General features: G+C 37.3%; 1 protein-coding gene across 1 annotated transcript in view; it reads left to right on the top strand.

The window, feature by feature from the left end:
• Positions 1-2,568: 2,568 nt before the first annotated feature.
• pdss2 (prenyl (decaprenyl) diphosphate synthase, subunit 2) overlaps positions 2,569-27,188 on the top strand; it is a 32,383-nt gene continuing 7,763 nt past the window's right edge. Inside the window, exons 1-3 of the mRNA XM_084092585.1 lie at positions 2,569-3,150; positions 16,582-16,716; positions 22,933-23,131. Coding sequence (XP_083948711.1) covers positions 2,924-3,150; positions 16,582-16,716; positions 22,933-23,131 — 561 coding nt within the window. The 5' untranslated portion in view covers positions 2,569-2,923. The remainder of the gene's footprint in view (positions 3,151-16,581; positions 16,717-22,932; positions 23,132-27,188) is intronic.

Raw genomic sequence — 27,188 nt, 5'->3', positions numbered from 1 at the left:
TTTGTGATGCTCAACAATCTTTTGATGCACATCAGAACTATGTTCTTTGGTTTTATTCATTTTTGATGGATGATTCAGGGAATTTGGCCTTTGTGCTTCCTCATATTTAAACTCCTGTGAAACAAGAAGTCATAGCTGGACAATTTCATGTTCCTAGTCACCCAGGTGTGCTAAAAAAAGGTAAATATTAATGGGAATATACTTTAGAGATATTTTATTCATAAAAAATTCTAGGGGTATGAATAATTGTGGCCAACGTATTTTGGAGAAAAACATTTATTTTATAATGTGATTCCCCCCCCCCCATTTTCAATTATTTTACTTCAATGAAAGGTTAGATTTTTGCCAATTTTTTTAATGAAAGATCAAAAGGATAAACAATGCAGATTTATTTTTTACAGCCATTTTTTATCATATTTACCAGGGGTATGATTAATTCTGGGCATGACTGTATATATATGTGTGTGTGTGTGTGTGTGAGTGTGTGTGTGTGTGTGAGTGTGATTATACTAAATGGCATTAAATGTAAAAATGGCCAAACATACATTGCAAATATATAGATGCTGCTTAAAATTTTTAATTTTCAATCAACTTGAATGTTTAAATTTCAACGACATTAAACTGTCTTAAAAATTAGTTGAATCTTGTATAACTTTTTAAAAACTTATCTTGATATAAGCAGCTCTATTAAATATTTATCATTATTATCTATTTCAAATATGCAAGATTTTTTTTTTTTTTTGCCGCATGTTTACTGATTCTTGATCAGCTTCAGAAGACTAAATGAAAGATGCCCTGCAATTGAGTCAAATAGGATAGCAAAAATGTACCAGATCACATAATCATTGTGACCCAAGGCATCAGTTACCAGACTGAACTGGGCTAATGATCTTAATCTTTTAACTTCACTGTCTTATATCTTATAGCATGAAATATAGTATGCAAGGTCATAGTTTAGTAAATTATGGATTTTCTCCTTCCTTTAAGGTTAATAAGGCATACTAACCATGTGTGATTATATGGTTAGTTGGATTTTATTATTTGCACCTTCCCATTGTTTAGCCTGCATGACCCTAGAAAACACTTGCGACCCATTTTTGAGTTGTGACCCACCCGATTGAGAAACACTGCTCTGTATTGCATGTTGTAGAGTGATTATTCTGGATTTGTGATAATCCCCATATTGAGATCATGCCAGTCAAATGAATCCCATGGGACAACAAATTCAGCTGTATCAACTGTTAAAAGCCAGGAGAGAATTTCACTTAAGCGCAAGAACATTAATGATGTCAAAAGTTACTTTTTACACAACCTGAATTGTGTAATTGAAGGACAATGTATTTATTTGGACACTGCAGCCTTTGTTGGGAAATTCACGTTTTTGCTCAAACCTATCACAGATGGTGACACTTTTGTATGGCCACAATGTTACCACTCAGAAAGTTAGTTTTCAGCGTTACTGTGTTTGAAGCAGAAAGGAGTTGACGATGTTATTCTAATATGCATTTTATTATGAAGATGTTTTTAAGATGATCTAGTTTTCATTGTTTTTATCAAAGGCTGTATGTGTAATCAACAAGTGTAGTATTTTGGTGCACATTTAACGTTCACACAAGACAAATTATGCAGATACCAATATGGACAGGTTAAACAAAACTAAGCTAAAGGTAAACAAAGATATAATTCAAACTACATTAATCAATGTACTCTGGTGGGTTGGCCCTTAAAGTCCCACTGAAGTGCCTTGAAACTGCATCATTATTCAATGTGTTAACGTAATTTCCACTGAAACAGGAAGACAGGGCAGGACATATCGAACAGCTCCTCCCCTTTTTTTAAAGAGCCAATGGCATTTAGTTTGCTATTTAATCTCCTCGATATCGCTTTAAAATACATTGTGCAGAATTCAAATGTGTCCAATACGTTTTCTGGTATGCGCTGACTCTCGCAGATCCACTCTGTGCTATCGTGTCTCTGGACCAGAGCAGACTGTGTGAACACTGAGGCAGCATGACACTAATGTGAAACCATTCGCCCCCCATGTAGAAAATAGTAAATGTGTGAAAAAAAGTGACAGATTTTAGCTGCAGCTTCAGTGTCTATTTATAATTTAGGGGGCGAGATGTTTAGATTCTAGAGAGCCTTTGATTGGACAGAAAATCTGATGAGAAGCTGAAGTGCAGAGTGATGTCATCAAATCACTGATCCATTTTGGCAGAAGTGAGATACTTATCTTACCATATGCTTATAAAAAAATAACTAAAAAAAGATATGCTTCTAAATGCGAATTTTGTCATTGTTTCGAAGCACATTAGCTTAAGGCTAACAAATTCATACTAAAAGCCAAAAAAACTTCATTGATTTCATGGGGACTTTAATGTCCAATGTAAAATAAGAAACACGGATATAAAAACCTTGAAAAGATTGCTGTTTCCAACCGATTCAGAAAAAGAAAAATTCATTTATTTAAGAAATGTAAAACTTTTTTTCTTTAGCCAGATACCAAAATGTATGGTCTCAAGGTTTTGTTGAAGAGGGTTATGGTGACGAAGGGGTTAATCGCGCAGTCTTTACGACAGACCGTAAACTGATTCGTAGAAGATGGCGACCCGGTGCAGCTGTCAAAACGTGAGAGTTTAATTTCGTAGAACCGGACACTCGATAAACAGCACAGACCACCGGGTTGTGCAAATGTACTTGAATTAACCAGAGACCATCGCTCGATCAGCGAAGGAGACTTCTGTGTTGAAGAAGATGCAGTTTTCTTCCATAAGGAGGTGACATTGGGGAGGACAGAGGCTGCTGGATTTGACACTCAAAAAGTGAAAGACAGTGTCAGATTCCTGATGTGAACTTATCTGAAAGTACCAATGAACATTCATGCATTTAAATAACTAGTCTATTAGTTTTATTTGTTTTAAAAATGGCTTGGAGGTCACGGCTCTCTTACATTGGACGGAGGCATCTGAGTATTTTCTCCAACCCTTCTCCCTCTAACTGGACTAAAGTGGTGTCTGATGCGGAAAAGATCGTAGGATATCCAACTTCATTCCTGAGTTTACGCTGTTTACTTAGTGACGAGCTCAGTAACGTGGCCATGCATGTTAGGAAGCTTGTGGGAACGAAACATCCTCTGCTAAACACCGCCAGGTACTGTGTTTTATTCATGACTGTCTTCTGGCCACCAGACAGAAAGACTTTGACAGTTTTTTCAGCATTCATATGGAAACAGAGTTGGCTGTAATGAATATTACAACGTGCAATAAGAAATGTTTCATAAGCACTAAATCAGCATATGAATCAGAATGATTTCTGAAGGATCATGTGTGAAGACTATTACAGCAAACTGTAAAAACGGCTGAAAATCCAGCTTCACCATACACTTTAAAATATTGATATTTATTTTTGAAATAGATTTATAATTTTAATTAAAAATATATTACCAAATTCAACAGTAAAGGATATCTACAATTTGGATATTAATTTTATTCAGAATTATAGTTTCTTGATGATGGCTCCATTAACTCACTTGATAAATATCAATTGCCAACGTTCTGGAGAAAGGCTGTACACACCAGTTTAAATTGGGGGATTCCAGCCTGATTTCCAATTAACATTTATTATCAGTCTTACCGTTATGTCAGTGATCCTAGAGAATGTTGAAGAACAATTAATAAACTGTAACCTCCTCCACCACCATCAGTTCGGGTTTAGACTACAACATTCCACAACACAGCATTTGATAAACAAAAAAAGAATTCAGAAATGTTAAGGATCAATCTAAATTGTTTTAAACTTATTAGACAGTGTAGATCTCAAATCAGGCAGCTCATCTTTTTATGCATGCAATGATCTTGCCCTGTATTTCTGACTGTATAATAGATTAGACTCAAACTAATGAGTCCGTAATCAAAAACCTAAAGTAGTAGAACTACCAGAAGTGCAGCAGGTGTAAATTGTAGGATTGACAACCGCATAAGCACACAAGGACAAAGAGCTTTTTCTGTAAAGCTTTTCTTTTTTGCAACTCTGCAACATGTTGTCAATTGAAATTAAAGCAGCACTTGATATAAAGACTTTCACAATGACGGTTAGCCTAAGTGCTGGTTTACAACTAACCAGGGCCCAGTTCCCCAAAACGTTCTTATCGCTAAGTAGTTCTTAACCTATTCCTTAACCTCTCTCTTAACGTTATGGCACGATTCCCGACACGTTCGTACGCTAAGTATATCTTCTGTAAGTCACACTTTCGTAAGGTTGGTCTGGACCACTCTTAGCTTTACCTTATCACTGTTGCAGGTCTATACGAATATAATTCTGAAGTTTTAATACACCCAGACAGTATTCAATTAGGCTAATTCAAGTGTTTTCATGCAAAGAATAAAATTGTCATTACACTGATTGTTGTTACATTTTTAATTATATTATTATACAATATTCGGACGCTAATATTGTTTCTCATGGGCTTGTATGGAATTTTAAACATTTATAGGGGTGAGTCGGTGATTTTAGTGCCGTCCGAATCCATAATATCAGTGTTTTTTCTCACCCAACCCGCGTAAAAATCCCTGGCCAAATTAGTACCTACTGATTTTTGACAAACAGGTCGTGTGGTAATTTAATTGCCGTCTGAATCCACATCTCTGAGTTTACAAGAAGAGATTCAAAATCCACTGTTTAAACCCTTTTTGATCACTGCCGAGCACCGAGATGTAGGCCTACACTTTTATTACTGAAATGCTGGAAAGTATTTCCAAGAACAATATTTCGTCGCAGCTCCACCTCAGCGAACAAAAATGGGAAAGAGAAGAAAGCACGTACAAATTTGAAATGGTTATTATGGCAGCAATATATGATACAATTTAAAAATATGTAGGCTAGGCTATTATAGGCTATTATAGTTTGGATTATTTTTTATAATATCCCATGAGTCCTAATAAATGCAATTTCAACTATTTCTGAAGTGCTTCTTTTATAAAGAACACCGCTTTCTTTCTCACATAAACAGCCCCTGCACGAGAGAATAATTGATTCTCGAGCCATCGATATCAACCAATTCAGCACCATCGCCACGGACAGCACCGGGTAACGTCGCACGTAAGAAGGTATATCTTAAAGGAACACTCCACCGTTTTTTGAAATAGGGCTTATTCACATTCTTTCATACATTTAGATAGGTGGGCAAATGCATTTTTGTCTCAGTGCATGCGTTGTTTTAGTTTGACAGGGTCGGCGCTAGCTTAGCTTAGCACAATGAAAGGAATCCTTTGTTGCCAGCTAGCATGTCCTGAGTAAAAGTGATAATAAAAAAAAAAAAAAAACCCACCTAATTACTTCTTGTGGCCTGCGTATTCACAACGAGTACAAATAGCGATGCAGATTAACACTAGGCGATTTCCTAGGCAGATATTGACTTGGGACTATATTAGGGGGAAGCACAGGCGAAGCACTGCTACTTGGGCGCAGAGATATCACGCAACACATGAAATGTGAATATGTGGTATAATATGTGAATGTGATTACAGGTATAATATGGGTCGATCTATACATGTGTCATGTTTAAAATAATCACTTACTCTGTGGACAGCTGTCCATTTGGTCCATTCAGCGTGGGGCGTTTTTTCCAGTTCACTTTATCACACCGGGAAAAAAAAAAGAGTAAAAGTTACTGCAGGATGGATCAACGCTGTGAAATCCTCGGTAGCTGTGACACAACTGCGGGCACGCTCATCTTGATCTGACGCGCTGAGCCTGGTCATCGATGGCAGAAACTTGTCCCACTCTCCACAGCACAGACACTATTTCAGTCGGGATAGATTGGCATATTCCCCCACATTCACACCACCAGTTCGTGTTGGCTCTCATCCTCACGTCCTCAGGCTGTTGAGCGATTGCAACCTCCTCCTCCTGTCATTCTATTTCCAAAGCACGCAGCTCCTCTTCTGAAAACTCAGGTATGGTTCTGGCTCTGTATCTTGACTGTCTGAGAACCCTCTTCGTCTCTCACAAAATTAGCCATGTTCATCGCCATTCATGTACTGTAGGAAAAATAGCCAGCTACTATTCACGCTGGTATGTTGACGGAAGTCGTGGGATTTCATGTGTTGCGTGATATCTCTGCGCCCAAGTAGCAGTGCTTCGCCTGTGCTTCCCCCTAATATAGTCCCAAGTCAATATCTGCCTAGGAAATCGCCTAGTGTTAATCTGCATCGCTATTTGTACTTGTTGTGAATACGCAGGCCACAAGAAGTAATTAGGTGGGGTTTTTTTTTTTTTTTGATCACTTTTAGGGTAGGGCAACAGGACATGCTAGCTGGCAACAAAGGATTCCATTCATTGTGCTAAGCTAAGCTAGCGCCGACCCTGTCAAACTAAAACAATGCATGCACTGAGACAAAAACGGTGGAGTGTTCCTTTAAGCAGCTTCCTAAGGTATGGTTCGGGGAACACACTTAGGAACATAAACAACTTTGGTAAGATATATCTTTCGAGTCTTCTTAGCGCGCTAAGAGTGAGCGTTATCGGGGAACCGGGCCCAGAGCTGTACGTGTAATAATAAATTGTGTTGTTTCTAATGATCGAATGAACCAGTTCGTTATAAATCAAACTTACCGTAACCAACATGCATACGTCTTCTAGCTGTCATGGGGCCTATTTATCAACCCTATATGGGTTAGGCCTGGTTCATGAATATTGATTAGGTCATCTTGACATTGCTTGGTTACTTTATTTGAATAAACTGCCATGTCACACAATTAATGTTAATGAACCAATAGTAGCGTTGCTCAAATAAATTTCCGACCAAGTGCCAATTTGCTATCGTCTGCACTTCAGCCAATCAGTTATAAGTATAACGTAACCTGGTTAATATACATGAGCCAAGCCTCCAGTTTAGCAGGATTTGAAAGATCGTAGTGTGTAAAGAAGCCCCTGATGTGCATTCAAGTGTCAAACTGATTTACACACTGGAGTATCACCTGAATATAGTGGTTAAAGATGCAGGTCATTAGCACAAGTGGCTTTTGGCTCTCAGAGGACAAATTAAAAGGCATAAGAGTTTAACATCCTGCTGACCCTCTGGGTGCTGACCTGTTCAGTTTGTTCATTGAAAAGCAATGCAAGTCTAGTCATTTCTTCTATAAATCAATAGGCTGGATGATGTTTTCTTGTAATTCCTCACTATAGTCCTGTGCTATTGAATCATGTAGCACACATAAAGCTGTTTTGTTGGTGAAAGAATGAAATCGAAACTACGAATCATATGTCAAATAATGTGCACCAATTGTATTTTTCAGGCTAGTCCAGTTAAAGCATGTTCATTGAGCGTGGAAGACTTAATAAATGAGACTTTTGTCCTCTCCTAGGTCTACAGGTGAACGTTACCTAATGGTTTTGCATCTTGACTGCAGAAGTCAACGGTTCAGTTCCGGTTAGGGGCGAATTAGAAATGGGAGAGTTATTGAATTCACTTGAGCAAGGCACTTAACCTCTAGGTTACTCCTAGAAATAGAGTACTTAAAAGTCACTTTCAAGTAGCCATGGCCAAATTAAAGCTGGCTCCCTCCAGTGGCTGCCATTTGCAGTTCCAGTCTGATTTTGTGCAACTTTTGAGACAGACAGCCCACTCTGTGATACCATAGATCAGGTTCATTTTTTTTTACACTGCTGTGAGCTTCACTTTGTCTCTATAGACTATATTCATTAATTTAGCCTGTGATGTGCCATGCGTAAATGTTAGCTTTAGGTGTTTGGTGTAATAAGTTGGCTGAGTCAAACCTTCTGATCAGTTTTCAGTGAGAGAACAGGTACAGTCTGAACTCAAGAGGCATATCTGGAATTTGAATCTGAACCATGAATTACCTCCAAACACAAAATATTTTCAAAAGGAAACTAAAAAAAAAAAAAATCCTAAAAGGGATAATTCAGGGAATTTACTCACCCTGTGTGAACCTGTATTTCTTCTGTGGAACACAAAAGAAGATGTTTTGAAGAATGTTGGTAACGGTTTTGGTTACCATTGACTTCCATTGTGTGGACAAAGAGCACATAGACATATTTTTTAATGTTCCACAGAAGAGAGAAAGTCATACAGGTTTGGAACAACACGAGGGCGAGTGAATGATGACAGAATACATTTTTTTTGGGTGAACTATCCCTTGAACTATTTTTCACCTGAGTGCTGTCTAACTGAATGACATACAGAAAGTTTTAAGAGGAAATAAAGACTGAGTGTTTGTGTGTGTGCGCTTAGTTTTAGAGGGAGAGAGAGTTCGGAAACTCAATCCGGCCCATCCAGACGACAGTGCTGGAAACAGTAGCCCAAGGGTGTAATAACCTATACACCTAAATCTGATATGACAATCCATTTGGGAGGGGACCCTGTCTTCTCTCCTCAGCATCAGTGCAGATTCAGCCGTCTCCTAAGACGCGCCATAGATATTTATATGCACAATTGCAGGCTGGCGAGTCGGGCAGCTCACGTTCCGCTTTGCCTTTCGGTTCATTCTTTAAAAAAAAAAAACAGACCTCAGCGAAGTTCAGAGCAGTTTGCGGTTGCGGCAAGAGCTTGCGGAGATGTCCGTGACACGTCAGGGGAAGACCTTCACAGTTACACACACAGATGTGTTTTTCTCCATACACAGGCACTGTGACAGGGTGGTCTCACCGAGGTCCTCTATGGCAGGGCTTTTCAATATTTTACGACGAGAGACCGCCATCCTAAAATTTAAAAGGCATCTTTTTAGGTTTTTGTATGAAGACCCAATTTATACTGTGAAAAATTTATATTACAAATAAAATATTATATGGAAAATATTTAGTGTCTATAAAAATGTTCCGCTCCTTATAGTACTGTACTGTTATTAATTTATTTACATTTTAATTTATTATTTTATTATTATTATAATTTTTTTTTTTTTACACTGTTTTTCTGTAAACTTTTCCACGGACCCCAGTTCGAAACCCCGAAAAACGAATTGGACCCACCCAAAACATGTTGTCTCAGTCTCCATGTCTTAAAGTGATGGCCCTGCTGCAAACACACATAATATTCCAGAAGAACAGAGTGCAGTGATGTAATGTCACATTTTCCCAGTGACATCATTCGCTGTGGCGTTTTGATTGATATTTACAGCAGTTTTCTTTTTTAGCTATTATGGGTCGTTCACACAGGACACACTAATGTGGTAAAAGCAGCTAGATGAAGCATAGTGTATTTAAAAAGATGTTAACAATATAAGACCCCCCCCAATCTAAACTATCCAAACACTGGTTGAGAACCACTGGTCTGTAGACTTGTAAATATGCTCATCCCACCCCCAGATTCATCTGATTGGCCCATTATTTTATGACTGGCATTTATCCCCTGTGACACATGGGTATCTTGACATTACTCATGGTGCAAGATGTGGAACCCCAAGAGAAAGATTCACTATAGGGGGGGCCAAAGACATCCATCTAGCTCATGTTTTCATTGGCTAACCAAAAAATGCCGTCCTGTGTGAACAGCCCCTTAAAAATGTTTCACACATTAAATTTACTTCACTGCGCACTCCTTGTTCGTGAGGGTCATAAACATTTTCCAGCTGGTCTGTAACATTCCATCACTCTTTCATTCCCTCTTTCCAATCATTTCTTATCACCACTCGTCTTGTTTTAATGACTCCCTGCTCCTCTCTTTGCAGTAGAGTGAGTTTGTGATTTAATGATGTGTGTTTGTGTGCATGTTTTGAGATGCAGTTTCTGTCGGATTGAGTGATGGTGTGTGTGTTTCTGGGCGGTGGATGTGACCAGATTATTTCATAGTTCTCTAGTCTGACCTTTCTATCAGGGTTTTTAAAATGTTAGCTAAAGGCAACATGGCTGGTGGACTTGAAGATGTTAAAAACCTGTGAATTGTTCAACGGGATAGTCTTTCACATCTTGGGATGTGACCTGGTGTATATGAGGGCTGTTTGATTGATTGCGTTCACATGAACAACACAAGACAGAGCTACAGAGTTGATGGCAAAAACATGTAGCCATAAACATGGTATTTTTTATATTTAGACATCAATGCAAATCTCGCAGGAGTGGGTCGGTTTTACCTTTGCTGCAGGTGGGAGTGGGCGGTCAAAAAAATACAGTGCGAGTTCTGCAGTCCCGCGATTTGCTGCGGAACAAGAAAGGAGTCAACAATTGAAGTTCACTAATAATTAATGATTAATGAATGAGTTCTGACAAACTGTTCAAAAGTTATTAGCAAAAATAGCCATTTTTTAGATCTCATGACTTGTAGGTGGTGCTGTTCCCAAATTTGGCATGGACCCTCAGATCAAATTTGATTATTTTCTAACTTTAGTTAGACTGCTATTAGGTAGAAATAATAAAAAATCTAACGGATACGATAGGGGCTACAGCCCCTAAAAATGAAATTGTGAAATTAAAAGCTAATTAAAAAAATATTAATACATACAATAATAGTATATAAATACTAAAATAACACTGGCAACTCAGAACGCTGAAAACTGAGTAATGGGTGTGTGCTGATCATGTTTCAATTAAACCATTTATGACCTTTACCTGATAAAAGAATACAGTTTACAATGATTGGGTATTGGGTTATTTTTAAGCATAATCTATGTAAGATGATATATGTAACCACACTCATTGATTCTCCTGCTATAAGCCACTTTTCTGTATTTCTATTTCTCATTTGTATCTTAAATGTCTCCCGTCTCTCCTTTATTCATTCATTCTGTCATGATATATCCTGCCCACCTCTCTCTCTCTCTCTCTCTCTCTCTCTCTCTCTCTCTCTCTCTCTCTCTCTCTCTCTCTCTCTCTCTCTCTCTCTCTCTCTCTCTCTCTCTCTCTCTCTCTCTCTCTCTCTCTCTCTCTCTCTCTCTCTCTCTCTCTCTCTCTCTCTCTGGGCTTTTTGGTAGTGGGCGTGTCTGGGTGTCATCTCATCTTGATTACCACAGTTGTGATTCATGACAAGTGACTCTCTGCCTGGAGACGGGATTACAGCCTTTGTCGTCACAGGAACTGCATTATGCCTCATTGCCCGGCAACCAGAGACTATTGTAGCCCTGGAATGCTTGTGATATGTATGTCACTACATCAGAATAATAACAGTCTGGATGTAAACTTTCTATTGAGTTGTCCTTAATAGCTGCACACAAAATCAAACATACAGCACAAGATTCAGCCCAATTTGCCAATGAAACGCTCAACTGGTGGACTGATGGACTAAATCACTCAGACCGTTCACTAGCTCACTGAAACGGCTCAGATGCCTCGTTCACTCACTAAACAGCAGGTTATTACAGAACTATTAGGGGCCGTTCACACTGAGCACGTTTTTGCATTCCGCTGCACTACTTTTCTATTGTTTTTCAACACTCACCTACCACTTTATTATGCACACCTTGCTAGTGCTGGGTTGGACCCCTTTTCACCTTCAGAACTGCCTTAATTCTTTGTGGCATAGATTCAACAAGGTGCTGGAAACATTCCTTAGAGATTTTGCTCCATATTGACATTCAGTTGCAGCAGATTTGTCGGCTGGACATCCATGATGTGAATTTCCCGTTCCACCACATCCCAAAGGTGCTCTAGTGGATTGAGATCTAGTGAGTTTGGAGGCCATTTGAGTATTTGAACTCATTGTCAGGATGTGACATCAAGAAATGACGCGTTATCCTGCTGGAAGTAGCCATCAAAAGATGGGTACACTGTGGTCATAAAGGGATGGAAATTATCAGCAACAGCGTTTGAACTGTTTAAGCTGTGGAGTTCCCTAGGGGAAAAAAAAGTATACTTTATTGTATCTGAAAAATATTCCCATTTTCAATAGTGCATTGCAAATATACTAACATTTTTTTTTTACTATCTTTAAATATAATTAAAGTATATTAGCATCATGCTTTTACCTATTTTCACAATACAACTTTTAACAGTTTTACTTTTAATATAATTGTACTTTAATATATTTTCTAAATATATTTTAGAAGAATATACTTGAAGTGAAAATTCAGTTTATTTTTTAAAGTGTATTTAATTGCACTTTATTAAAAATATATTTTAGGTATATTTTAACTGTGCTGGAAATGATTATTGTAACAATGCATTGAAAGTATACTTTCAAAATACATTATAGTATACAATACATGCATATAGCTATACAAAGTATAGTATTTTTTTGTTTATTAATGTGCATTTGTTATTGAAGACAAAGTGTGCAATTTGTAGTATTTGGTAAGTAGTAAAATATAATACACTTATGGTCGGCGCTGATAGCCTCGTGAGTAGGTGTGCCGACATGTTGCCGTTGTGCTTCGGGCGACCTGAGTTTGAGTCCCAGCTTGTGGACCTTTCCCGATCCCGTCCCCCTCTCTCTCTCTCTCTCTCTCTCCCTTCTCACTTCCTGTGTAGCTACTGTCCTTTCTTAATAAAAGGCAAAAACGGCAAAAATAAATCTTTTAAAAATAAAAATATCTATGTTATTTTTCTATATTTATCTATACACTTGTGGTATATTTCGAAGACAATGATTCTCGTAATGAATTTGTAATGTACTTGTAACACAAATAAAGTACACTTTAATATCAGTAATCAAACATGTAATTAGTCCCTACACAGGCATATACTTAAAGTATACTAAGTATACTTGAAGTTGTCCCAATTTACCACACAAATGTACACTAAATACACTTAAAGTTATGCTTTACTACAATTTAATTACAGCTAAAATATACTTAGTACAAAATTAGTTCAAAATAGCACACTTCAAGTTAACTAATCATTAACACACTTGAAGTATACTAAATTAGTTTGGCTGCAAGTGTACTTAGCATATTTTTTTCAGTAGCGTTTAAACGATGTTCTATCGATAATAAGGGGTCCAAAGTATGCCAAGAAAATATTCTTCACACCATTACAACACCACCAGCAGCCTGAACCGATGATACAAGGCAGGATGGATCACTTCTCTTATGCTCTTATGTTGTTTACGCTTAATTCTGGCCCTACCATCTTAATGTCGCAGCAGAAATCGAGACTCGAGACCAGGCAACGTTTTTCTAATCTTCTACTATCCAATTTTGGTGAGCCTGTGTGAATTGTATGCTCAGTTTCCTGTTCTCAGCTGACAGGAGTGTCACCCGGTGTGTCTTCTGTTCCTGTAGCCCGTCTGCTTCAAGGTTCGACATGTTGTACGTTCAGAGATGCTCTTCGGTTGTAACAAGTGGTTATTTGAGTTACTGTTGCCTTTCTATCAGCTTAAACCAGTCTGGCCATTCTCCTCTGGCATCAGAGATTCACATTTTTGTTATTAATGTATTAACTTTTTTTATTGCAGGGTGCTCTTACAATTTATTTTGTAGAATATACAAATAATTTTTTATAGTATGGATATATTACGTGTCTCTGCTGTTTCTGACAACTTTCCTTTTAAAAAGGATTGGGATTTTAAAAAGTTGCGATGTGAGTGTTGGTTGAAATTGAACGATTTATTAATAAGTGTCTCTAAAATGATCAAAATGCAGAATCTTTGTCTCAGAGGAAAGAGGCCTTTTGTGCTGCTGTGACATTAGGAGGCAATTATAAGAAAGTTATTTGTATTATGTATGTTTTAAACAGATAATAGAGCCGAGTAAAGGGTCGGTGGGGTTGGACGCCTTTGCACAGAACCAGCCGCCAACTGTCATACAGATGCAAATTAATCATGATGTTGAAAGGCAGGCCAGCTCATAACAGTGATGACCTCTGCCTTCAAGACCCCCTCGTGGAACTGTGATTAACAAGCCTGAGAGTGTCTTTGTGTGTGTTTCCTCCTCCATAGAGAGAGAGAGACAGTGAAAGATGGAGAGATTGGGGGTGAAAAGAAGGCGAGACTGTATTGGAACGACATGCTTGCTCGTTAGTTTGGCACCGTGCATTTAATTTAGACACAATTAGGATACGGTGAGGCGGACCGACATCACACACTTGATCACACACTCACATACTAGAAACTTATATTTTCATAATGCTCCCAGATGACAGAATTAGTCCCTTTCTGACGTGTGATACAGCGTTATAAAAATGTTCAAGTTCAACTTTTTAAAAAATGTCTGTAGACCTTGCGGTTTTCCCTTCCACTAGGCTACTCTTCGTCTGGCTTTTTTTTTTTTAAACACAAAAATGCATTCTGTGCGAATGGCCCTATATTATTTTTTTCCCATATTTTTTTGGTTTTACATTTTATGAAGAAAATTTAAGTGGTTTATGGACGGTTCTTGCATGTGAAAAAGTCACCATCATAATGCTAGGTCATGTGGTTACTAAGGTGTTCATTAGGCCTGTGTTTTAGGGCCTGTTGACACCTGGTCACTTCATGCATTTTCTCTAATCGGATAGCTATCCAATCGTGAATAGACCAGGTGTACATGCCCTCCGAAACGCTTCAAACCACTTCAGGAGGTAGTCTGAGACGCATTCCACACTGGACAATTGTAAATGCATCTGGTTGTTGAAACCACATGTAAAATGCACTCCTCCCAAAATGTTTAGAAAATAAACGTGAGAGTTTGTTATAGGCTATGACATGTTATTATAGCATAATTTGGCGGAGCTACTGCAGCTGAGTATGGCTGAATCCGAAATCGCCCCCTATACCCTCAAATAGGGCGTTATTTGAGGGGACAGACATTTGTAGTGGTGTCCGAAACCATAGTGGACGTTATTGAGTGCACTCATTCAATCCCACATTGCACTGCAATAACGAGTGTACAACCGATGTACGCTCAACGGCTGTCCGAATTCGCTCACTTCTTTTCATTCACTCCTTCAAGTGAACAGTATTAGTGGACTAACGTGGGGAATAGTGAATGAGGGTTTAGGGGGCGATTTCGGATATCTTCAGCAAGCCGATGCGCAAACTGCCGCAAATGAAACAGAAAGTAGCCGAAGTCGCAGACGCTCAAAACACAATCATCTTCCATCTTCCAAAGTAGTGAGACTGATTACCAGTGCTGAAGCTGCTCTCTCTCTCTCCTGTTCTGATCTTAAAATTAGCTGATCATAAACAAAATGTAGCTCATCTGTTACTTTCGTTGTTGTGAATTCTGCAAATTTGCATATAGCACGGGAATTTAAGATCGGTTTTATATTCGTTTTTCAGAGACACATTTATGTGGCCAAGTGTAAATGGAACGGTTTTAACAAATCAGATAGCTATTCATTCAGTAAAAACACATGAAGTGACCAGGTGTAAACAGGCCCCTAGGGGCTGTTCACAGCTAGCCTACTTTTCCATTGCTTTTCTATGTTAACATGCGCAAGACGGACGTGCATAAGCTTTGACCTCGCGTCACGTTACTGTTTATAACCTTATATTAATTGGTCCAAGTCAATCCAGTTTTAGTTGATTTATGGTTAACACAGTATAGTTATACTGAATTTACCAATTTCCTTTGATGGAATTTGGTTTACCCTTTTATGTTTTATATTTACTTTAGTCACTGTCACTATGGTTACGGGTGATATTTACGGATATGATGAGAATAGAAATGGGGATTCACTTTATTGACTCCTTCACACAGACAGTATTCAAGCTGTTCCTGGCTGCTGTTGTAGGAACAGGATATTTTGAGAGTCACACCTGCTAGGAAATACGGTTGTCAATTCCAAACACTGTGTGAATATACCATCTTCAATGCAAGTCTATTTATTTTGTCTATTTTTAGGTCTATATATTTTTTTAAATCTTTCAACAGGTTTTGACAGATCCAGACCCATGCTGACCTCAGAAGAAATGTAAAGTTTTCTTGAATTTTTAGACGGTTGTAGAGATTTAATAAGAGATATATGGCATAGGTTGATTCATTTAACAACATATAAATAAAAAATAATTACTTTTTTCTTTATTGTGGCTGTTCCTATATGCCTTGAGGGCAAGTATCATTTAAGTGATTCAGTGTGTCCCATCAGGAGTGAGCAGAACACTGCTTTAGAGCAGATCCTGGAGAAATCTGTAATCTTGGCTTCTTATGACTCTTTAATTAGTTGATAAATCACATTTCATAGCACTATTAGTTCTCATTCTGAAGGGTTTGATGGGGAGCCGCAGCATTCAGCACAGAGTTAGCCTGCAACAGTTAACCTGACTTATTAATTGATCTCGCATATGAAGTTATTTGAAAAATAACTTTGGAAAACCACTTTGGAAAATAAAAAGGAAGCAGTTGTTGTTTTGTTCTTAAAAAACTTAATCAGAATAATAAATAACATTTTTAAATATATTGAAATCGAAAACAGTTATTTAAAATTGTAATATTTCACAATATTACTGTTTTTTTTACTGTATTTTTGATCAAATAAAGGCAAGCAGAAGAGACTCACAAAAAAAATCTTACCAAGCCTAATTTTTTAACGGTATTGTATTTATTAAAATTGTTATTATCAATTGCATAAATGTTACGTTTTTGAGTTTTTTTATTATTTTTTATTATCAGTGCTTGGGATTTGTCATAAAAAATATGAAATAGATTATTATTTCTTTTTTATGTTATGTGAAATGTAATCCTGTGTTTTGTTTTTTGTTATTGTTTTTATACATAGAGGGTTTGTGTTCGACAGCCGGAATAATCTACAGATGCGAGGTCTTGTGGTGCTGCTAATGTCCAAAGCAGCCGGTCCAAGTCCCAGTACCAGCGACCCGATTCATGACAGTATGATCAGCGGCATCTACCCCAGGTAAAGAGATGCTTTTCTCTCTCAGGGCCATGGCGATCCTAACTGCTTCTAGCTTTGGCCATTAGTGAGAAATGATTGCTACCATACACAGCCTCAGAGAAAGTGAGAGAGGGAAGGAGACCAGGCAGAAAGATGTGTGATAGACAAGAGAAAAGTATATGCAGTTTGTTATGTATGGACATTTCTAGTTTTCAAGTTCATAGACTTTGAACCTTAATTTCCATTTTTAACCCTAATAAACCTGCTGTATCATATCTATAGATACATTAATTCCTAAGTCCTCTAAATAATAAACCTGTCACACACAATTTTAAGATATTTCTAAAGATGCTCGCCTTCAGATCGTGGTGTGTCTTTTCCCTGTGAAATCTTGATTTTTATCAAGTAAATGTAAGAATAACTTTTATATTGTTAGTAATATTTTTAGATGAAAACTGGACCACTGATATTTATATGCATTTAATGTATGTAGTCTGCTATACTGTTACAAACATCTTATTGATTCACATTACAAGCTATTAGAATTTCATCTTTCTTTTTGGCACTGTAAATAACAACATCTGCATCAAATTGCATATTTTCTCTTAGTTTGGGTCTCTGGGTAAACTTGAGGTATTTTTTCCTCTATATTCTCACTATATCATACTGTATCAGCCATAAAAAGCCAGATGTTATAAAGCATAAAACAAATTAAAGAGTTTCAATGACTTTTATTTCATATATTAGTCTTTGTCTGGTGTTGTGACAAATGTAAGTATTATATATGCATATATATATGCAGTCTTTCAAGGTCAAGAAAGGTCATACAAAAGTATTGGAAAATGTTGTTTAAGCAATCAAAAAATATGCAGTTACCACGTCTGCTGTTCTGTGGAGAAGACTTTTCAGTCTCTGGAATAAATCTAACACACTTGTGGGTATTATATTTCAGCAGACACTGTTTGTTAAAGTTGTCTTCAGCTCTTTAAATAAAGTTTGCCTGCTGAAATCCACACCCTGATGAAGGATCTTCAAACTGCAACTCATTGGTTGTGGTTTTAGTTCTAGCTCTATTTTAATATAGACAATTTAATATCATATGCCAATTATTTTGTTTTACAGACCGCTGTCTTTTAGATACAGTATACTATGTCAGTTTTAGGAGTATAGCATATCACACCGCAGGACATGTCAACTTCCCAAAAGTATTTGATGTCAGTGTACAAGTGGTCACTTGTGTGTGTTCGTTGGTGCGAAAGGTGGAGAGAGGTTAATAATAATTTTTATCACAATGTATCATTAACTGGTATCTGGTTATCGGGTTTAGAAAGGTTTTTCATTTGGACATCTAGAACGCTATAGGCTCCTGAAGATTTTATTTCTGAGACGATGAGGTTCACATTTCACCTGAGGCCAATAAGAAATGTAGCCGCTTTCTCTTTCCAGAAGGGAAAAAAGACGACTTGTTTTGTTTTAAAAACATTGCATTGAATTCGTAGAGAATAAGGATTATTGGAAAATGGTAACCACCATGTTGTTGCATGTGCGTGTGTAATAGACAGATCATCGGAAACAGGATATGAAGGCGTGCAGGGTAAATTATGTCCAGTTAAGGACACGAAATGAACACACATGCAGCACACACACTCGTGCAGCCACTTCCACCGCTGCGCCTCTGAAGGACTCTTGCTCTAAACAGGCTGGTGTGTGTGTGCGAGTCCTTTGGCTGCAGTGCCAGGGAGTTACCAGAAACGGCTGTTTCACTTGGCAGCATGTGTGTATGTGTATGTGTGTGTAAGCTGTCTGAATGAACTCTTTCTCTCTCACCGAGCGGGGAAAGAGAGTGTCAAAGCAAGCGAGAGGAGGGACCGGCACTAATCTCTACACTCCTATATTTTTTCCCCCTCGTTCTCTTGTTTCTACAACCCCACGTTTTCCTCCAAACAGGAAGTGACCTCATAGTTCCACAGCTGGGATGTGGGTGTCATGGAAACAAGAAGGTGATGTAGTTGCCCTGAGACTTGTAATACTCAGGGCTGACCCATTGTGAGTGTGTGTGTGAGTGTGTGTGTGAGTGTGTGTGTGAGTGTGTGTGAGTGTGTGTGTGAGTGTGTGTGTGAGTGTGTGTGTGAGTGTGTGTGAGTGTGTGTGAGTGTGTGTGAGTGTGTGTGTGAGTGTGTGTGTGTGAGTGTGTGTGTGTGAGTGTGTGTGAGTGTGTGTGTGAGTGTGTGTGAGTGTGTGTGTGTGTGTGTGTTAAAAAAGGGTGAGGTGACTGTTGGTGAAACCCACAAATACACAAATTTAAAGAGAAAGTTCACCCAACAAAAATGATTTACTTCTGTATGACTTAATTGTTCCGTTGAATGCAAGAAGGGAATTTCTGAAAAATATCCTGGTTATTCTTTTCAATATGAATGAGCTTCTGGAAAAAAAAGTATAATTTTGTGTGACCAATAGACCAAAATCATAGAGAGAAGAGAGAAGTAGTGCTGATTTGTACATTAATCAGACATTCTTTTGAATATGTTATTTTAAATGAATCAGCTGATCTGTTTCACGATGAATGATTCTGAATGACTGACCTGTTCAACTCTATGAATCAGTGATTCTGTTAACAGTTAACTAGAGGGGGCTTTAAATATGATGTACATGTCTGAACAAATATGATATGCATACAAAAATGGAAGTCACATGGTTTGAAACAACATGAGGGCGAGTAAAGAATAAACATGTCTGTGATAGTTACCTCTTTCTCACATACATGTACTAGAGCTTTTTCTCTCCCCCTTTCTGTTTGTTCCCTTTTTTTGTCAGTCGTCTCTCTTTCCTTTCAACTCCCCCCCTTCTCTCCCTCCTCCGATGACACCTTTCGCTCTCTCGTTCCTGGTTAGAGGTGTGTTTGATGGTGGTGATGGATGAATTGCTGTGCTGCTCTCCTCCTCCTTGACATGCAGCATTTGTAAAATGTCCCTTCGAGTCACTTTCTCTCACACACACACAGTGTTGTGTGGTTGTGTGTACATGTCAGGTGGATTGTAAGTGTGTGTTCTCTTTTGACAGAAATGCTCATGGTTAGTGGGTGTGTTTAATCGCATACGTGCACAAGTGCATTCCGCAGAGAGAGACATCTGTTTGAATAATTCCTCAACATTTATTTTAGAGGTATGTTGTGGAACACGTGTGACGTTCAGCAGACTTTGGCTTTAAGCATTGGAAAATATGCATTGTAGTCACTAAATGTTTGTTTGGTAAGGTTTCTTGAATTTGTTTTAGATCATTAGACATTATGGCATCCTGTCTGTTTCTTTAAGTGGTTCTGACATTTGCGAAACATTTGGTTTTCCATTGACATATTTGAATGCAAATTTTGGGATTCCACATAAAAATGCTGGATGGAAAGACCAAGACATAAATGAAATTTCAGTTACACTTTATTTTAAGGTGTTATTGTTACAGTGTAATTATATTTAAGTATTGAGTGATATTAATGAACTACATGTACCTATTAGGATTTGGTTGAGGGTTAGTTGCATGTAATTATGCATAATTTACTGTTATTACTATGGTAAGTACATGTAACATATGTAACAAGGACACTGTAAAATAAAGTGTTACTGAAATTTCCAAAACATGATGATCTTTAAAGGATCATGTGACTCTGAAGACTGGAGTAATGATGCTGAAAATTCAGCTTTGCCATCACAGGAATAAATTACATTTTAAAATGTATTCAAATAGAAAATGGTTATTTTAAATTGTAATAATATTTCAAAATATTACTGTTTTTACTGTATTGTTGATCAATTAAATGCAGCCTTGGTGAGCATAAGAGACTTCTTTCAAAAAAAAAAAACAAAAAAAAAAATCTTACCGACCCCAGACTTCTATATAATATATACTCTTATATAATTAATACATTCTGTATATCACATACACATGCTGGATAGAGCAGGCCAAACTGTCTTATTTAGTGCTAGGGTTGTGTGTCTGTGTGTGTGTGTGTGTGTGTGTTGTGTCAAGAGGTGAACTCGTTTCATAAGTTTGCAATCTTTCATGATCTTTCATTAAAACATCACCCGCTGAGATACTGTGTGACAGGTTTAGTGATGCTTTTGGTCAGCTGACACCCTGACCTCTAAGGTGATCTGCTGTGAGCTTGCAGGCACACGCTTGACTGTGCTTCAGGGTTAAATTGGCAGAGAAAATGGAGCAAGCTGGGAAAGGGGGCGTGTCAGGGGGCGGAACCCCTCTGCGCCATGGCATCGGTTGCTATGCAACTGAGTTCTGAAGCTATTTATACTCCCTGTGCTGCTCCTCCCACTGACTTCAAAAAAAAAACGTAGACGGCATAGCTGCAGATTTGGGGGAAAATTAGATTTTGATTCAAATCCGTCTGTCTGCACACAAAACACTACAGCCAGTCCAAGGATGAAGGAGACAAAGACTATATGAAAAAAAAAAAATCATTCCAGGACAGAAAACTGTTTGTTCAAAAAATGCTGTTTACAAATAGCATCACTTTTACTAATGAGTATCAAATCAGCAACTCAATGCTGGCGGCCACAGGGGACTGAGAAGGACACACACACACACACACATACACACACGCACACACCTTGGCTACATTCACATTGCAGCTTTTTTTTTTTTTTTTTAAGGTATTAGCATGAATTTTTAAATGTGGCATTAAAAGAGTCAAACTTGGCATGTTAATCTGAATTAAATAAATGGAGTCAATCATTATGAACCTGATGTTCCATGGAGGCTGCGGTGAAATTACACATCAATTAAGAACGGGGGCAAGGAGGCGGAAAAAGGCCGAAATTGTATTATTGGCATTCTGTGGACTCATTGTCTTCCACCCTAATAGCAACTAAGCATGCCAATGATGGTGAATGATTATGATTATGATAAAACCCACATTAATTCATACTGTATTATTTTATTTTTTTATTTAATATGATTTTTTTTTTGCATTTTGTTATTTTAATATTTTTTTACAGTGATAAATCAGAATTAAAATGTCTCATTCAATGAGTTTTGGATTGTTTACATAATATTTTTAATTCTTTCATTTTTTTATTTTAATTTGTTACATATTAATTATGTAAAATTGGGCTTTTCACACTATATATATATATATATATATATATATATATATATATATATATATAAAAATAAATCTTTAGTGCTATTTTTTTAAATTATTTATGTTTTAATTTAGTCTTACTTTTTCATTTAATGTAATTTTGTATTTAATTTAATTTTCATTTAATAAAATGACCCGTGTCACGTGTGAATGTTGCCATAGATACTTTTTCAAGGTCTGAGGTCACAAACCTTATCTAGAAATCATCTTCTAACTTGAAATGCCACTCACTACACATTTTACTTCCATAATCACATGCATTTCTGTGGTAAACAGGATATTAATTTTCAAAAAGTGGACACTTCACCTCGATAAAAAGGACAAGTAAACTCTACGACTCTTGACCTGAGATATTGGATGCATACAATTACACTTCTGTAAAGTATGTTTGAGTTTCCCCAGTCATTGTAAATCACATCAACATCAGTATTTACTCAGCACATGCGCCCGTGTCAGCTGAAGTGAATCTGACCAGGATCAGCGGATTTGTGAACAAGAGCGCTCTGCACAATAGGGATGATTGAGCTCAGGAGATGGTCCATTAATGAACAGCATTTAATGACAACAAGAATTATTGCAGAGCATTGTAATTACCCAAGCACTAACATGCGTGTGTGTGTGAGCAGAAAAGGCCACAGCGCTCCTCTCATACTGCCAAACTGAAGAGAATCCCTTCATCAAAGACGCTTTTTCTTCATTCTCTCAGCCTCTTTTCTTTCCCTGTCTCCCGCTCTGAAGGAGGGGTAAGTGGTCATCAGTGCTAATGTCTCTCTCTTGTGTCTGGAAGGTGGTTATCGCTGAGACCTCAATGGTTCAAGCTGATTGTGGTCCTGAACCCAAATCAACATTTGATTATTACGTCCGTGTGATGGCGTTGTGATAATCTGGCTCGTCTGATAATCAGTGACAGTTGGTAGTTTATGAAGTGCATTATGGTCACCAGGACACTTCACACTCTCGCTGGGTTATTTGTTCTGCAGAAGAACATTTGGGCTAAAATCACTTCCTTTCTGTGTAAAGTGTGCTATAGAATCTGGACTGTTTATAGATCTAATCTCTTAATATTTCTCTTTCTCTCTCTTTGTCAGTCAGCGAAACTTGGCTGAGATCACGGAGCTGATTCACACGGCCTTCCTGGTGCATCGTGGGATTGTTAATCTGAAGGAGTGGACTAACTCGGATGGCCCCCTCAAAGACATGCAGTTTGGGAACAAGATGGCCGTTCTGAGCGGTGATTTCCTGTTGGCGAACGCATGCACTGGATTGGCCCAGCTCAATGACACCAAGGTACTAAATACGTTCTGTAAATAGTCCACTCCAGGTTTTTTCCCATTGCTTACTTACACCATAATCGGTAATGAAAGAAAGCCTGCTTCGAGTTTGCTCCATCGTAAAAAAAAAAAAAAAAAAGTCCACAAGTAAGCAGTACAAACACATTTTCTTAGCAATCTACACTACCGTTAAAAAGCTTGGGGTCAGTAAGATAAAAAAAAAAGAAAAAAAAAGAATACTTTTATTCAGCAAGCATGCATTCAATCGAACAAAAGTGTTTTGTATTTCAAATAAATACTGCTCTTTTGAACCAAGTTATTTCAAATCCTGAAAAAAATTACATTATGATTTATAAGAAGCAGCACAACTGCTTTCAAATTTAATAATAAACATAAGTGTTTCTTGAGCAGCAAATCAGCATTCTGAAGGATCATGTGACACTGAAGACTGGAGTAATGATGCTGAAAATTCAGCTTTGCCATCACATGAATAAATTACATTTTAAAATATATTAAGATAGAAATAATTCTAAATTGTAATAATATTTCACTGTTGTAAATTCAAATCAAATAAATGCAGCCTTGGTGAGCATAAGAGACTGGTTTCAAAATCATTTAAAAATCTTACCGGCCCCAAACTTTTGAATAGTAGTGTAGATGAGGACAAAAGCACATTTTACAATATAAAAATAATTCTAAACACTACAGACTAACCACTAACCCTAAAAAATTGAATTTTTTTGTGCATTTTCAGGATTAAAAATAAAAGTATTACTATTAAAAATGTTCCAACTAAGAACCTCCTTGACATCCCCAAATAGAGGTTTTGTCAGATTTTACTTCTGGTATTTTTCTACCAAAAATAAACAGTCACATCTCTTCATGCTGGAGGTGTAAGCTTCTTTTTTTCATCACATTTGTGTTTTTATGCAAAACACTGAAAAAGAGAAAAAATAGAATCATTTCACCGGCTTCTGACTTCAGTTCTCAAAGACTTTGTTCGCCAGGCTGTACGCTGTCCTCTCTTGCTAATTTCCATACACTTGCATATTCTCCCACATTCTCTTGCGCACTATGTGTGTGCGTGAGTGTGTGTGTGAGCATACGTCTCCTACACCCCTCATTAAGTGTCAGTGTTCTCCTCCAGCTCTAATTAGAGTCGCAGTCAAAGCACCGTCTAACTGCACGCGGCCAGCAGCCCCACTGCCTCTCTCCACTAAGGGTTACAGCGTCTCACTAGAACATCTTTCTGAATATCATACAGCATTATGAATGGCCAGTTCAGATGTAAAGTGATGGTAGAATACATCTTAGAGCGCTGTTTCCCAATTTATTTTGTCTTTTGGACCCTATCGATATGGCTTAAATAACCTGAAGTGTGTTACTTCTAACGCTCCATTCTAGCGGCTCAAACTGAAATGAACCCTCATAAGTTACTGACTTGAAATGCTCTACATAGGCAACAACTCCATGCATTGTACAAATTGCACTCTGTATCTGAAGCACACAGGAGCCTCGACTCAGTTATTTCAATAGTGTAATATTAGCATGTTGTTATGCTAACACCACATTACTCCAATAAGTTTAAAAATACATAGCATGCAAAATATTGAGTACTATCAGTTTTTTAATTAGTTTTGAACTACATTTTTTTTATGATTGGATGGTTTTGAATGTACAGTATCGAAAGTTTGGGGTCTGTAAGATTTTATGTATTTGAAAGAAGTCTCTTATGCTCACCAAGACTGCATTTATTTGATCAAAAAATACAGCTAAAACGGGAATATTATTATAATTTAAAATAACTTTTTTCTATTTTAATAAATTTTAAAATGTAATTTATTTATGTAAATGAGTTTTCGGTATCATTACTCCAGTCTTCAGTGTCACATGATCCTTCAGAAATCATTATAATATGCTAATTTAGTGCTCAGGTAACATTTCTTATTATTATCAATGTTTAAAACAGTCATGCTGCTTTATATTTTTGTGGAAACTGTGATAAATTTTTCTTTTTCAAACAGAAAGTTCAAAAGAACAGCATTCATTTAATAAAAAAAATTATGTAAAAGTCTGATAAATTTAATGCATTAAAAAAAGACCTACTGACCCCAAACCTTTGAAAGGTAGTGTATTTATAATTGTATTCTCTCATATTGTTTGGAATATTGTTGGCAAATGAATTCATTCATTTTATGATTATATAACCTTTTAAGTATTTTTTTTTTTCTTCTGTTTTATAGATATTTAACAACGCAAAAGCAAAAAAGTACACGTACCCCTGGTTGGGATTCACTGTTTTCGAGGATATTGCTTGTCATATCATAATATTAACAGACTAAGTAAAGAGGGATTTGCACTTAGAAACCCTAACATTTCTTCTCTCTCTGTTCATCTAATACACGCAGACACACTCAGATGCACTAAGCGGCAGAACGCTGACAGGATCTGTCACCAAGTGCAGCTCTAGAATGCAGCTCTCCCCGTGGAGGAAAACAAACTCTTTTCCTTCTGCGAAGCCTCAGACACACGCACGCACACACACTCAAACCCACTTTAATGTGTGCATGAGTGGACATGGAAATGACTGCAGGGGGATTGAGCTGATCAGCAGATTGTGGTGACTAATATAAAGAACAGATTCTGTGTTTTTTCTCAAGAGGAGCTCAGCATTCAGACAGCCAGGCATCTTATAGTCAGGACTCACAGCTGATTTTGTCTCTGGGTGTTTAATATACACTCTCTTCTTTAGGTAGATAATGTGGAGTAATACAGTGAGTTTGGGAGTTTGTATTGGCGTGTTGTATAGCACCTCCTGGTGGCCGAAATTGGAAATTCCTCACCTGTTTTAGAGGTCAAGTGTGTTTTTTGATGCCTCAAGACTAGTGTTAGTATTTAAGTTAGAGAATTAGAATTATAGATTAAAGATTTGGTTTCTTTTGTTTAATTTTGAATAAACATTTAATACATTTTATTTGTTTTATGTTACTGCAGTCGGTGACATTTTATAAAAATCCAGTTAAAAGTCCTTACTGATGTAAATGATTCTGTGACAGGTGTAGTTTTACAGACAGATGGCAGAAGTTTTTTCATGTAAGACTGCATTAAATGGTTAAAAAGTGACAGTAAATGCATTTATAAAGTTAAAAAATAATTCTATTTCAAATACAGTACTGTGCAAAAGTCTTAGGCATGTTAATATCTCTCTTCCCCCCCCCCCCCATGTTTCTTCAAGCATCTCGGAGACGTTCCCGCAGTTCTTCTGGATTTAGTTTGTCTCAGTTTTTTCTGTTTCTTCATGTAATCACAGACGGACTCAATGATGGTGAGATCAGATCGTACCGGCTGTTGTCAGACTCCTTGTGCATACACAAATCTCACTGGATTATTACAATTAATGGCAAAAAGAATGTTTGTGAATGTAAACTGATATTTTACATTGGGGATATTAACATGCCTAAGACTTTTGCACAGTACTGTCAATGCTGTTCTATTCATCAAAGAATCTTTAAAAAATGTATTGTGGTTTCCACAACAATATTAAGCAGCACAACTAGTTTTGAACATTTATAGCATTTATTATTATTATCAATAAAACAAAAAGTAAAAATAGCAGTTATTTTAAGTTTACTGTATTTTTTATCAAATAAAATGTAGCCTTGGTGAGCATAAGAGACTTCTTTAAAAACATTAAAATATCTTACTAACCCCAAACTTTTAACAGTACTGTATATACACTAATATGCAAAAACAGCTCTTTTGAATTAAAAAAAAAATTCAAAATATTGTTTCATCATCAGTAAGAAATATATATATGCCCATTTTCTCCCTGCACTCGCCATTGGCAGCTGTGGACAGAAGGTCATTTTGAGCCCTTGTTTTTAGTGAACACACACACACACACACACAGAGAGAGAGAGAGAAGAGAGTGTGAGTAAAATACTTTTTTGTGTGTGAAACTGAGCCTGTTGTGCAGCGAACCGTGATTAAAGCCACACACGCTCTGTTCTGACTCACTGAAGTAGTGACTGACTGACAGGATGATCAGCCAATCAGAGATCAGACACTTTAGC

This window comes from Abramis brama (genome assembly GCF_963993115.1).
Source record: "Abramis brama genome assembly, chromosome: 19".
Lineage (NCBI taxonomy): Eukaryota > Metazoa > Chordata > Actinopteri > Cypriniformes > Leuciscidae > Abramis > Abramis brama.
This window is presented reverse-complemented; position numbering and strand designations above follow the sequence as displayed.